Source organism: Chiloscyllium plagiosum, unplaced genomic scaffold (genome assembly GCF_037043375.1).
Source record: "Chiloscyllium plagiosum isolate Xiang-an unplaced genomic scaffold, Cpla_swu_hap1 HiC_scaffold_10, whole genome shotgun sequence".
NCBI lineage: Eukaryota > Metazoa > Chordata > Chondrichthyes > Orectolobiformes > Hemiscylliidae > Chiloscyllium > Chiloscyllium plagiosum.
This window is the reverse complement of record NW_028270148.1, coordinates 60,245,012-60,259,272: the sequence shown is the minus strand read 5'-3', so window position 1 is coordinate 60,259,272 and position 14,261 is coordinate 60,245,012. Positions and strand designations below refer to the sequence as shown.

At 40.1% G+C, this 14,261-nt stretch overlaps 1 protein-coding gene across 2 annotated transcripts in view; it reads left to right on the top strand.

Annotated features, from left to right (window-relative positions):
- The window catches only part of LOC122552867 (proteasome activator complex subunit 4-like), a 194,689-nt gene that overhangs the window by 106,471 nt on the left and 73,957 nt on the right, over nt 1-14,261 (top strand). For both annotated transcript variants that reach the window (XM_043695950.2, XM_043695948.2), the window contains 4 exons: nt 8,210-8,341; nt 8,551-8,760; nt 9,550-9,686; nt 13,804-13,857. In XM_043695950.2, the coding sequence (XP_043551885.2) occupies nt 8,210-8,341; nt 8,551-8,760; nt 9,550-9,686; nt 13,804-13,857 (533 nt within the window). The remainder of the gene's footprint in view (nt 1-8,209; nt 8,342-8,550; nt 8,761-9,549; nt 9,687-13,803; nt 13,858-14,261) is intronic.

Genomic DNA, 14,261 nt, shown 5'->3' with positions numbered 1-14,261 from the left:
ACACCATCTACTCAACATCTCCCTACCTGGGATGAACCTTCTGTGGACTGCCTCCAGTGCAGTTTTTCTGCAATGTAATTTACAAGCAATGTTATTTCTCCCCAGTACTCCTTGTAGTTTGCCCTTTCCCTTAATTTTATCATAACTTTTTAATATTCGTAAGCTCAAATATGTATGTATTGTAATTAGTGCTGTCACTGCAACACAGTATCCTGTCCAAGAAGCTTCATTTTTTGTAGCTTTTGCTGTTTGTCATTTATAGATCTCTATCTGTAAAGCCATATGTATATAATACCTCGTGCCATTCTATTTGCTGTATATCTTCATGTGGTGCCTCCCTTTTTTTTCTAAGGCTTAGTGTGCAACAAATCCTATTAATATAATTTATTCAAATGGTTGGAAGTCGTTTCCTGTTCATTCCTTGGTATGTTTTCATATTCTAGAGCCATGCCTACTAACATATTGTTGACCGGAATTCAGGACATTTCCATGTGCCAAGTTTACTTCAAAACTATAGTCATGGGATGATATATAAAGGGACTATTCAGTTCTTTATGCTTGTGCTAGCTCTTTGAAAGAGCTATCCAATGAGTCTGCCTGTTCTTTTCTTTTGCTCGAGCCCTTGAATTTGTTATACTTCAACTATTTGTCCAGTGCCGTTTTGAAACTTGTTATTAATTCTAACAGTGGAAGTAAACTTAAGTTTATTGTCACGTACTTACATGAGGACAGTGAAAGGTTTGCAAAGTTGCCGCTTATGGCGCATCTTAGGTACAAAGGTATCTAGGTACCGATTCTTTTGGAATAAATTAGAAATATAAAGAAATAACAACAAGTCCCCATTACAGACCTTCACATCATTTTAAGTACAGAATCTTGGAGGTAAGTTAGAAGAATAAAGAAATAAAAAGTTCAGGCAGCACATTCCAGATCATGAGGACAACGTTTGTTATTTGTTTGTCATTGTGTCATTTCTGGTTCATTTCTGCACTACTTTGAATCTACGTTATTTGATTATTGATCTTCCTCTGACCGGTTTTCTTTTAAAATTCTCCTGGAGTTTTCATATTCTGCTACTGTATAATGAACTAGGCATTTATCATAAGCTTCCTTTTTCTTTAATCAGCCAGGCAACTTTGGATGCTTTTCACTGTTCTGTAAGCACTCTCCGCCTTCCCAGTATGTTTCCTACCTTTTCCCTTTTAAGGCTTCCAATTCCTCTTTTATAGCTTTATCTGCTAGTCTTTGGTTTCAACTCATCCCTGATCCTATTTTAACGCATTGAAATTAAACCTTTTCCAGTTGGAAGTATTTTCACATTTGACTTGCCTTTGTCTGTTTTCATAATTATTCATAACTTAGTTTTCACTGTTTTCAAATGCTTGCCATGATGTATATTTCACTTGTCCCACCTAATTTGCCCCTCACATGTTTTTCCTAGGTGTCCGTTCCCTGTGAAATTGATTTGAACTTCTTTCATAGCATCAATTAACTTCCCTCTAATGGCATTGGTCACAGCCTTGTAACCATTGATTTTGCATTATTGCAAAATCTGATCTCCAAAGCCCAGAAATCTGTGGAATCTCCCAATTCTTTTATCTAGCCACATACTATAGCCACACTTGTTTTAATCTACTGCTCTTACTGGCACTTGACTGTAAGTAATCCAGTCAAATAATCCAGAGATCACTATTACTTAAAGTTTTGCTTTTAAACTTTTTCTGTAGGTCCTGAAATTTATATATAGGATTTTAACCTCTTCCTACATATGCCATTAGTTAAAGTCTGGACCACGATGTCTAGGTCTTCCTTTTCTTCCATGGTGTAGTCTGTTGTGACATCTCTTTACCCAGCAACATGGTAAAGCAGCACACCATGCAAGACACAAATTGGTCATTGCAGAAATTGATTGTTCATCTAGTCTACTGTGCTTTGTATGCTATTTTGCTTCCTGTGCATCCATTTTCCCACATTGTCATGGATTTTCTCTCAACTACACCACCCTCCAGTAACATTACTGAAAACTACAATTCCAGACTCATGCACTTAATGTTTTGTTGGACCCCATTTGGTTATAGGGTGACCACCTGTTGGAATGTCCACTTAAGGAAATTCTGTCTTTTTGCATACATTCTGCATTCACTCCAGATAGCTTTCTGTGTTTTATATCTAGGAGATACATGGCATCCTGGAGTCCCCATATGACCAATGCTAGTATATGGAATGAGTGGATCTAGTTTATTATTATTCACTTTATTATTTATATATTTCAGGTTTTTATTTAACTCTTAAGAGGTTATTTAACCCCTGTTATGATATTGGTAGAGACCAGTAATGTTAGTTTTTAGAATCAGAAAAATTAATGAAATGGATGGAGCCATAATATTTGTGGTTTATGTCAGAAGAATTTTACCAAAGCTGAATCAAAAAACAACTGTTTTTAAACAACCACTCAGATCTTTGAGTATAGGAGTTGGGACATTATTTTGAGGTTGTACAGGACATTGGTGAGGCCACTTCTGGACTACTGTGTCCCGTTCTGATTGCCCTGTTATAGGAAGGATATTATTAAGCTGCAGAGGGTTCAGAAGAGATTTACCAGGAGGTTGCTGGGAGTGGAGTTTGAGTTTTAAGGATGTACTGGGTCTTTTTTAACTGGAGCATAGGAGGTTGAGAGGTGACCTTGTCGTGGTTCATAAAATCATGATGGGTATTGATAATATGAATGACAGGTGTCTTTTTCCTAGGATGGGGGTTTCAAGGCTGGGGGTATTAAGGTAAGATGAGGGATTTAAAGACCTGAGGGGGAAATTTTGTAGTGGTTTGTGTGTGAAATGAACTTGCAGAGGAAATGATGGGTGCAGGTAAAGTTAGCATGTTTACAATATATTTGGGTGTGTAAAATGAATGAGAAATGTTTTGAGGAATATGGACCAAGTGCAGGAAGGTGGGACGAGTTTAGTTCAGGATTATGGTCAGCATGGACTGGTTGGATAGAAGTGTCTATTTCCTGACTCTCTCATTCTTTCTCATTGCATTCAAGATCATTTGAATGATTTTGAAAGATGCAATTAACGCAATTAATCTCAACCAACTTTTCTTTTTCCTTTTGCATCCATTTGTGCAAAATCCCACATCATTTTCTTAGCAAAAATTAGAAGATTGATCTGAGTACTGCTTTATAGTTTACATAAAATTGAGATTTCTTGGGGCTTCCACTTTTTCAGGCAAATTACCCCTTTAAATTTCCTCTAACTATCCTAATGTTGAACACAGGACTCTAGTATCTTATACATAGCCATCTCAGGTTAGAGGTCTCTTGGTTCGAATGTTATTCACTGGTATGAAAACTTGCTGTTAAGAATCCCTGATTTCACAAGTTTTAAACCCCTTTAATCAAAATGCACAATTTCAAATGAGCTGTTTGAGGGAAATGTTTTCTGTTCTGCAGTCAAAATGTTCTTGAACCTAAAACTAAGCTGTTTAAATAGAGACGCACCCTGAGAAGCCTATTGATTCCTCTTGCTGTACTATCATTTATCTCCCAGACTGGTAGCCAACTGTTCTTTTTAATGTGATCTAAAATTCTTGAGAAATCTAGCTCTTACAGAGACCATCACCTCATCACCCTCCCATACCAAATTGGCTATCATACCCCTGCAATGAACTTATGACTTCAGTTATTTAAATTGTTACTACGTGGTTTCAAATACTTAGCATCTACTTCTTCCTATGCACAAATTTTCCCTTTTCTTCTTTTTGCTGATATGTATCGTTCAGAACCACGAGTTACAACCAGTTAGCCAATTGCCAATTACAGTTGTTAGCCAAGGACCCACTTATGATTGATTTAACTGTTAACCTGCTTGCAGTTTTATTGAATTAAGAAAGCTAGATTAAATTTCAATTTGATTTAAAAAATACTTTTTTGTGCAACTTGTCCATGAAAACTCATACTATTTTCACTGTTTCAAAATTTGTTATTCTGCTTAGCAAGCCATAGTATTTAACAGATATTCCCAACTCTCACCAACTGTGTCCATATGCCCCTCAAACTAGCAAACTCAAAATCGTACTACAGTTTGGCAAGTAAAAAATAACCATACATCATAACATTTGAATTTAGAATCTCATATACTATTATACCATGTTTTCTTTATATTCCTTTTTTACCTCCTTTTATTATGTTCATTTTCCTTCCTTTATATTTATGAAAGTAAGTAGTCTTTTAAGAGTTTAACAATTTTTTTTGTGGCTGTGAGCTGTGATGCATTGGAAATCCATGGTGTAATAAATGATGGTACATTATGCTACACCACAAGTAGTAACTGGGTTTACTTCAACTGTTAGTTTAGAAGAGTTCTGATGTTACCTATTGTGGATGAGTCCAGAACTAAGGACCTCAAAGTCCTTAATTAGGAGTCATTGTTTTAGGCCGAGATGAAGGGCTGATACTGTCACAGAATATGCTGGAGGCTTAGTCAATTAAAATTTTTAAGGCAGTGTAGATGGTGTTCAGTTCCCTCATATAATAAGAATCTGAGGGATAAATGGAAAGGTGGAATTAAACAGAAACAGATTAGCTGTGGTTTTGTTGAATGGCCATGCAGGCACGAGCTGAATGGTCTGCTTCTGCTCTTAATTCATATATTTGTAAGTTTTGGCAGCGTTTCTATTTATTAAGGCTTTTTTCCTACCATAAGGTGAGAGGAGAATTGATAAAGAAAATCTATGAAGATCTAAAAATATCCATATTACCTTAAGTAAACAAATAATATAAAAAATGTTACAAATGAAGACAAAAGTAAATGCTTTAATGAGACAGTACGGCTGATGAATTATGTGGACAGCATTTGACGTATTCTGTTCTTGCTTTTGTATGACGAACCTTTTCTACAAAATTTTCAAAAAGGCAGTTTGGTGAAATATAACTTAACGCTCTTCATTTTATGTGTAACTATGTATAATTAACTTGTAACATGTTTATTCACATTATTTACTCAATGTATAAAAAGCAAATGAATAGTCATAGAGATGTACAGCATGGAAACAGACCCTTCGGTCCAACCCGTCCATGCCGACCAGATATCCCAACCCAACCTAGTCTCACCTGTCAGCACCCGGCCCATATCCCTCCAAACCCTTTCTATTCATATACCCATCCAAATGCCTCTTAAATGTTGCAATTGTACCAGCCTCCACCACATCCTCCGGCAACTCATTCCATACTCATACCACCCTCTGCGTGAAAACGTTGCCCCATAGGTCTCTTATATTTTTCTCCTCTCACCCTAAGCCCTCTAGTTCTGGACTCCCTGACCCCAGGGAAAAAACTTTGCCTATTTACCCTATCCATGCCCCTCATAATTTTGTAAACCTCTATAAGGTCACCCCTCAGCCTCTGACGCTCCAGGGAAAACAGTCCCAGCCTGTTCAGCCTCTCCCTATAGCTCAAACCTCCAACCCTGGCAACATCCTTGTAAATCTTTTCTGAACCCTTTCAAGTTTCACAACATCTTTCCGATAGGAAGGAGACCAGAATTGCACGCAATATTCCAACAGTGGCCTAACCAATGTCCTGGACAGCAGCAACATGGCCTCCCAACTCCTGTACTGAATACTCTGACCAATAAAGGAAAGCATACCAAACGCTGCCTTCACTATGCTATCTACCTGCGACTCCACTTTCAAGGAGCTATGAATCTGCACTCCAAGGTCTCTTTGTTCAGCAACACTCCCTAGAACCTTACCATTAAGTGTATAAGTCCTGATAAGATTTGCTTTCCCAAAATGCAGCATCTCGCTTTTATCTGAATTAAACTCCATCTGCCACTTCTCAGCCCATTGGCCCATCTGGTCAAGGCCCTATTGTAATCTGAGGTAACCCTCTTCGCTGTCCACTACACCTCCAATTTTGGTGTCATCTGCAAACTTACTAACTGTACCTCTCATGCACGCATTCAAATCATTTATGTAAATGACAAAAGTAGAGAACCCAGCACCGATCCTTGTGGCACTCCACTGGTCACAGGCCTCCAGTCTGAAAAACAACCCTCCACCACCACCACCCTTTGTCTTCTACCTGTGAGCCAGTTCTGTATCCAAATGGCTAGTTCTCCCTGTATTCCGTGAGATCTAACTTTGCTAATCAGTCTCCCATGGGGAACCTTGTTGAACGCCTTACTGATGTCCATGTAGATCACGTCTACCACTCTGCCCTCATCAATCCCATTTGTTACTTCCTCAAAAACCTCAGTCAAGTTTGTGAGAAATGATTTCCCATGCATAATGCCATGTTGACTATCCCTAATCAGTCCTTGCCTTTCCAAATACATCCTGTCCCTCAGGATTCCCTCCACCAACTTGCCCACCACTGACATCAGGCTCACCAGTCTATAGTTCCCTGGCTTGTCCTTACCACCCTTTATAAACAGTGGCACCACGTTTGCCAACCTCCAGTCTTCCAGCACCTCACCTGTGACTATCGATGATACAAATATCTCAGCAAGAGGCCCAGCAATCACTTCTCTAGCTTCCTATAGAGTTCTAGGGTACACCTGATCACGTCCTGAGGATTTATCCATTTTTATGCATTTCAAGACATTTAGCACTTCCTCCTCTGTAATCTGAGCATTTTGCAACATGTCACCATCTATTTCCCTACAGTCTATATTTTCCTTATCCTTTTCCACAGTAAATACTGATGCAAAGTACTCATTTAGTATCTCCCCCATTTTCTGCAGCTCCACACAAAGGCCGCTTTGCTGATCTTTGAGGGGCCCTATTCTGTCCCTAGTTACCCTTTTGTCCTTAATGTATTTGTAAAAACTCTTTGGATTCTCCTTAATTGTATTTACCAAAGCTATCTCATGTCCCCTTTTTGCCCTCCTGATTTCCCTCTTAAGTATACTTCTACTTCCTTTATACTCTTCTAAGGATTCACTTGATCTATCCTGTCTATACCTTACATATGCTTCCTTCTTTTTCTTAACCAAACCCTCAATTTCTTTAGTCATCCAGCATTCCCTACACCTATCAGCCTTTCCTTTCACCCTAACAGGAATATACTTTCTCTGGGTTCTCGTTATCTCATTTCTGGAGGCTACCCATTTTCCAGCCTTCCCTTTACCTGCGAACATCTGCCCCCAATCAGCTTTCGAACGTTCTTGCCTAATACCATCAAAATTGGCCTTTCTCCAATTTAGAACTTCAACTTTTAGATCTGGTCTATCCTTTCCCATCACTATTTTAAATCTAATAGAATTATGGTCACTGGCCCCAAGTGCTCCCCCACTGACACCTCAGTCACCTGCCTTGCCTTATTTCCCAAGAGTAAGTCAAGTTTTGCACCATTTCTAGTAGGTACATCCACGTACTGAATCAGAAAATTGTCTTGTGCACACTTAACAAATTCCTCTCCATCTAAATCCTTAACACTATGTTTGGAAAGTTAAAATCCCCTACCATAACCACCCTATTATTCTTACAGTTAGCTGAGATCACCTTACAAGTTTGTTTCTCAATTTCCCTCTGACTATTAGGGGGTCTATAATACAATCCCAATAAGGTGATCATCCCTTTCTTATTTCTCAGTTCCACCCAAATAACTTCCCTGGATATATTTCTGGGACTATCCTCCCTCAGTACAGCTGTAATGCTATCCGTTATCAAAAATGCCACCCCTCTTCCTCTCTTGCCTCCTTTTCTATCATTCCTGTAGCATTTGTATCCTGGAACATTAAGCTGCCAGTCCTGTCCAATCCTGAGCCATGTTTCTGTAATTGCTATGATATCCCAGTCCCATGTTCCTAACCATGCCCTGAGTTCATCTGCCTTCCCTGTTAGGCCCCTTGCCTTGAAATAAATGCAGTTTAATTTATTAGTCCGACCTTTTCCTGCCTGCTCTGACGGTTTGTTTGACTTGCTTCTATTCTCAACTGTAACCAGTCACAGATTGATCTCTTTCCCTCTTTCCTCACTATTTCCCTGGGTCCCGCCCACCCCCACTCCCACCTTACTAGTTTAAATCCTCCCAAGCAGCTAAAGCGATTAGGAATTTTGGCATTGAATACACTTACTTATTAAAATGTCAGATTTACAATTCATCACTCATTAAATGATTCTTTAAATAACTTCCTGAATAAGAAATTGTAATTTAAACCGTGGAAAAATTGTCCTGCCTTTTCTCAATGGTTATATGCATTTGCAGGTGCGTAGTAAAGCCCAGCAAGTTTTCTTCACAGCCTTGGGGACTTACAATTTTTGCTGTCGAGATCTTATTCCACTGGTGCTGGAATACTTGCATCCTGACAGACAGAATATAAGTCAACAACAATTGAAAGTAAGTATTTTGATGTGTCTTGAAGTATTATCATAGTACCAGTATCAGTCCTATTGTATCAATTTGTGTATGGTTCTTCTGTTAGCAAATGTCCCATCTGACTTGATGTTATCTTTGTATATGTCAGTGGTGTACTTTTGTACCCAATGGCAATGACAGACCAGTACATTTGAGACTAAAATATTTCTTCTGTATATATTTCAAACCAGGGTGCTTTGTATTGTCTTCTTGGTAATCACAATGGAGTCTGCCTGGCCAATCTTCATGACTGGGACTGCATTGTTGCTACATGGCCAGCAATAGTCTCCTCAGGACTCAGCAAAGCAATGTTTTTGGAGAAACCTTCCATAGTTCGTTTATTTGATGACCTTGCAGAGAAGATACATCGACAGTATGAAACCATCGGCCTAGATTTTGGAGTAAGTAATTATTGATGCTCTCATCAGGCAAATTTCTGGGAATATTTTTTCCTCTCATTTGAATGTAAGAAAATGCTCAACATTTGAGCATGAAGTCAAGCTTCTCTCCTCTTCATGCTGCGTCGACTTCTAGGAGTTGATAGTGGAGGCCAGTTGGAGGACTTTAGCATGGTCTACACTGTTTAAAGTTAATGACACAGACTGTAATTTCTCTCCTGTATGCTTGGAGGCTACTTATTTTGGAAAGACGGGAGAAGTAGGAGTTGGGTCAATGCTCAGCTGCTTTCAGATCGAAGGGAGAGTCAGTAACAACAAGATGGAACCAGGAAAGTGAAAGCACATGCAGACACAATCTTTGGGGTTCAAGTCTTTCTTGCTGCTATTTTTAGATGACAACTTTACTGCTCTAGATTTCTGTCAAACAAAAAATTGGATTTCCATCAAACTTTCTGGTTGTAAGAGCTTACTAAGGGAAGGGTTGTGCAAGAATAAAATCTGGCCTTTTTAATTAGAATCTATAATCATGTGATTTCATGTCAAGTCATTTGGGGTTTAGGAAAGAGGAATTTCTTTCAGATGTTAAGATGCAACTTGATTTACAATTTCTGTTGATTTCACATGCCAAATTTTAATTTATGAATGTGCAAAGAAAATGGGAAAACTATGTCAGGGACATTGCCCATTACATAAAAACTGCTCCTTATTTTGAACTTAAACAGAATATTATTGTTAATTTCCTTGTGATTTAAAAAGGTTATTCAGTAATTAATCTGTAGCTCATCTGTTCAGATTTCAGATCGTTGCGTGGAAATAGCTGCATCCTTGTCCCAGGCAAATAACCCAAGTTCTATAATGCCTCTTCTCACTGCTGAAGAGATTGAAAATGGAATTCAGAACCAAGTAGCAAGAAATAATGAGTCCTTCAGGCAAGTAGAGAACAGTCGACCCACTCAAAGCTGTTTTAACATTAGTACAGGTCGACAACCCTTCATCCAAAATCTGAAAAGCTCCAATATCCAAAGGTTTTTTTGTGAAATTTTTATCTCATTAACAAGGTTGTTTGGCATGTAAACAGTTAACGCAACTCCACAGCCACTCAATGCGTGTCACTCAGATGTGACGTGGGGGGGTGGGCGTGGCCCAGCATTGGGCCTCAATTCTCTCTCGGGGCCCATTACTCAGTGAGTCTGCTGTTCAGTAATATTTTTTTAAATTTCACCGTTAAACTGGCACTTATTCAGAAATTTGAAAAATTCTGAATTCTGAAAATCAGCTAGTCCCGTGTTTTGGATAAAGAATTACATACCTGTAATAAATTTGTGTTGATGTATTCATTTAACATTGGTAAACAATGTTAATATGAAACAATTTCCACCTATGTGGCCTGCAATGTGCTAATGACCATTTCCCTAATGCTCCTACTCCATTGTTGCTTATAAGGCCCCTGTTGACCATTGTGACCAGAGGTTAAAAATCACACAACACCAGGTTATAGTCCAACAGGTTTAATTGGAAGCACACTAGCTTTCGGAGCGACACTCCATCAGGTGATTGTGGAGGGCTCGATCGTAACACAGAATTTATAGCAAAAATTTGCAGTGTGATGTAACTGAAATTATACATAGAAGAATTGATTGTCTGTTAAGCCTTTCATCTGTTAGAATACAGTGATAGTTTCACTACTTTCATGTGTAAATCACAAAACCCTTTTTTTTTAAAATTGCTTTCTCGGGTTAGCTGTTAACAATGGTGATAACTAGACAATATGTTGAAGGTGTTAGCCCCCTGTATTCTCTGTCTATGACCTGATATTTAGATTGATTCCAATCTAAAAAGTGAAATAACAGAGTTTTACATAAATTCATGCAGTTTTTTTGCTTAGAGTCCGACATGAATCTATGTGGTTTTTGAGCAAAGTGCAATGTAACTCTGAAAGTACCAAAAAAAATTCACCACACACAATATATATGTGTGCATGTGGGTCTTTGTCTGTGTGTGTGTCTGTCTGGGGTGGAGGTTGTGAGTGTGAGAATGTGTGTGTGTGTGTGTGTAGTGAGTGCAGAGTGTCTTAAGTCTGTGAGGGGGTGCATGTGTGGGAGTCTGTGTGTCTATAAGGGTGTGTGTGGGGGTCTGTGTGCGCGTCTGTGTGTATCTGTGTCCGTGTATGTGTGTGTAGTGCAATGGTGATCACCTGTAATGTGACATGAACCCAAGGTCCCGGTTGAGGCCCTCCCTATAGGTACCGAACTTAGCTATCAGCTTCTGCTCAGCCACTTTCCTCTGCTGCCTGTCCCGAAGTCCACCTTGGAAGATGGTCACCCGAAGGTCCGAGGCTGAATGTCCTGGACCACTGAAGTGTTCCCCAACTGGGAGGGAACCCTCCTGATTGTTGTGCAGTGCCCATTCATCCGTTGTCGTAGCCTTTGCTCAGTTTCCCCAATGTACCATGCCTCTGGGCATCCCTGCCTGCAACGTATAAGATAGACAATGTTGGCTGAGTCACATGAGTACCTGCCATGTACACGGTGGGAGGTGTTCCCACGCGTAATAGTGGTATCTATGTCCACAATCTGACACGTTTTGCAGCGTCCACCGTGACAGGGTTGTATGGAGTTGTCCTGAGAGCCTGGCAGTTTGCTACGTACAATGATCTGTTTGAGGTTTGGCAGTTGTTTAAAGGCAAGTGGTGGAGGTGTGGGGAAGGTCTTGGTGAGGTGCTCATCTTCATTGATAATGTGTTGCAGGTCACGAAGAACATGGCGTAATTTTTCAGCCCCTGGGAAGTACTGAACAACAAAGGGTACCCTGTCAATTGCAGCCCGTGTCTGCCTCCTGAGGAGGTCATTACGGTTCCTTGCTGTGGCACGTCGGAACTGGCAGTTGATGAGTTGAACATTGTACCCCGTTCTTGTGAGGGCATCCTTGAGTACTTCCAGGTGTCCGTCACGTTCCTCCTTATCTGAGCAGATCCGGTGTATGCGTAGGGCTTGTCCATAGGGAATGGCTGTTTTAATATGTTTTGGGTGGAAGCTGGAGAAGTGTAGCATTGTGAGGTTGTCTGTGGGTTTGCGGTAGTCTGTGGTGCTGAGGTATCCGTCCTTGATGGAGACGCAAGTGTCCAAGAATGAGACAGACAGTCGAGAGTAGTCCATGGTGAGTTTGATGGTGGGATGAAAATTGTTGATGTCACTGTGTAGTTTTATCAGTGACTCCTCGCCATGGGTCCAGAGGAAGAAAATGTCATCAATGTACCTGGTGTACAATGTCGGTTGGAGATCCTGCATAGATCAGAAATCTTGTTCGAACCTGTGCATAAAAATGTTGGCATATTGGGGTGCAAATTTGGTCCCCATGGCTGTTCCGTGTGTCTGGATGAAGAATTGTTTGTCAAAGGTGAAGACGTTATGATCGAGGATAAAGCGGATGAGTTGTAGGATGGTGTTTGGAGACTGGCAGTTGTTGGTGTTGAGTGCTGAGGCTGTTGCCGCAATGCCATCATTGTGGGGGATGTTGGTGTAGAGTGCGGAAACATCCATTGTGACGAGGAACGTTCCTGGTTCGACTGGTCCATGGGTGCTGAGTTTCTGTAAGAAATCCGTAGTGTCGCGACAGAAGCTGGGGATCCCCTGTACAATAGGTTTCAAGATGCCTTCCACATAGCCAGAGAGATTCTCACATAGAATCAATCTAAACATCAGGTCATAGACAGAGAACACAGGGGGCTAACATCTTCAACATATTGTCTAGCTATCACCATTGTTAACAGCTAACCCGAGAATGCAACTTTTTTAAAAAAAGGGTTTTGTGATTTACACATGAAAGAAGTGAAACTATCACTGTATTCTAACAGATGAAAGGCTTAACAGACAATCAATTCTTCAATGTATAATTTCAGTTACATCACACTGCAAATTTTTGCTATAAATTCTGTTACGATCGAGCCCTCCACAATCAACTGATGAAGGAGCGTCGCTCCGAAAGCTAGTGTGCTTCCAATTAAACCTGTTGGACTATAACCTGGTGTTGTGTGATTTTTAACTTTGTACACCCCAGTCCAACACCAGCATCTCCGAATCGTGACCAGAGGTGCCATGGTGGCTCAGTGGTTAACACTGCAGCCTCAGTGCCAGGGTCCCAGATTTGATTTCAGACTTGGGTGACTATGTGGAATTTGCACATTATTCCTGTGTTTGCGTGGGTTTCCTCCAGGTGCTCCAGTTTCCTCCCACAGTCCAAAGATGTACAGGTTAGGTGGCTTGGCCATGCTAAATTGCACATAGTGTCCAGAGATGTGCAGGCTAGGTGGATTAGCTATGAGTTACAGGGATAGGGTAGAGTTGGGTCTGGGTGGGATGCTCTTCGGAGGGTCAGTGTGGACTTGATTGACCAAATGGCCTGCTTCTACACTGTCGGGATTCTGAGGTGTCTTCAGCTCTGGTTCTCTGCCTGCCAAACCAGATTCTTTATCTGCTGTGGTACTCTGCCCAGTTTCCCACAAGCTCCCACCCTGACTCCCTCAGTTTCTATCCCAAATCTGTTTTTATCTGGACCAAGGTTTTTCTCAACTCACAGCTGTAGCCTTCTGTTGTGCATCGAAATGCTAGATTTGAGACTGGACAGTGCAGATATTCTTGGTGAGCTGATGCTTGTATTGATCAATGTCTGCCACTTATTGGAACCTGGTGAATCTTAATGTACAATAGAATAATGTGTAATTATTTTGTACAATACTATGTCGTTAACTGTATATGGTATTTCCTTTTAGATTTATGGTTTATTTTAGTTGGTAAGTTAATTCAGCAAGGAATACATGGTGTGATATGGTATTTCAACCTGGGCATTGTTTTATACTTCACAGAATCTGCAGGAACCTAACCCTGGTATCAATTAATTCTTATGGCAAACCATGTTTCACTTAATCATTTTATTTAAAGTAGTGATTTTCAGAAATGACGCCAGCGCTTTAGTGGGGATTGCCTGTAAATGAAAAATGAGGGCTGTGTTCAATATTGTCCATAATTAAGAATTCTCTTTATTGTTTAGGAATTATAAGAAGCTAATAGATACCTTACTGGACTTGCTTGACCAGCGGAACTTGTAAGTTTTTAAAAATTATGTATTTTTGTTTAAGCTTGATAGCTCAGTCCGTCATCTAGTAGCTTCCCAGTACGCGACATTTCAAGTTTGCATCCCTAGCTTGATTTGAGATGGAGTTGACACTTTCGTGCAGAAAAAAGTTAGACTATGGGAGAAATGCTTACAAGGAGTTGCTCAACAGATTTTCATGGGAAGTACACAGCAGTGATGCAGTACATATGATGAACTTTAGAAAAGATATTTGTTCCCTGTGTTGGGACAAAAGATGTGCTGGTGGCAAAGGTTAAATGCCAGCCCCCGTTTGCACAGACTGTTTACCTGCACAGGCAAGCAATCGGGTTTACAATCCTGTAATAACTTTATCTTTTTATTTTTCTTTATATTTGATTGAGCATTGAAAAGGA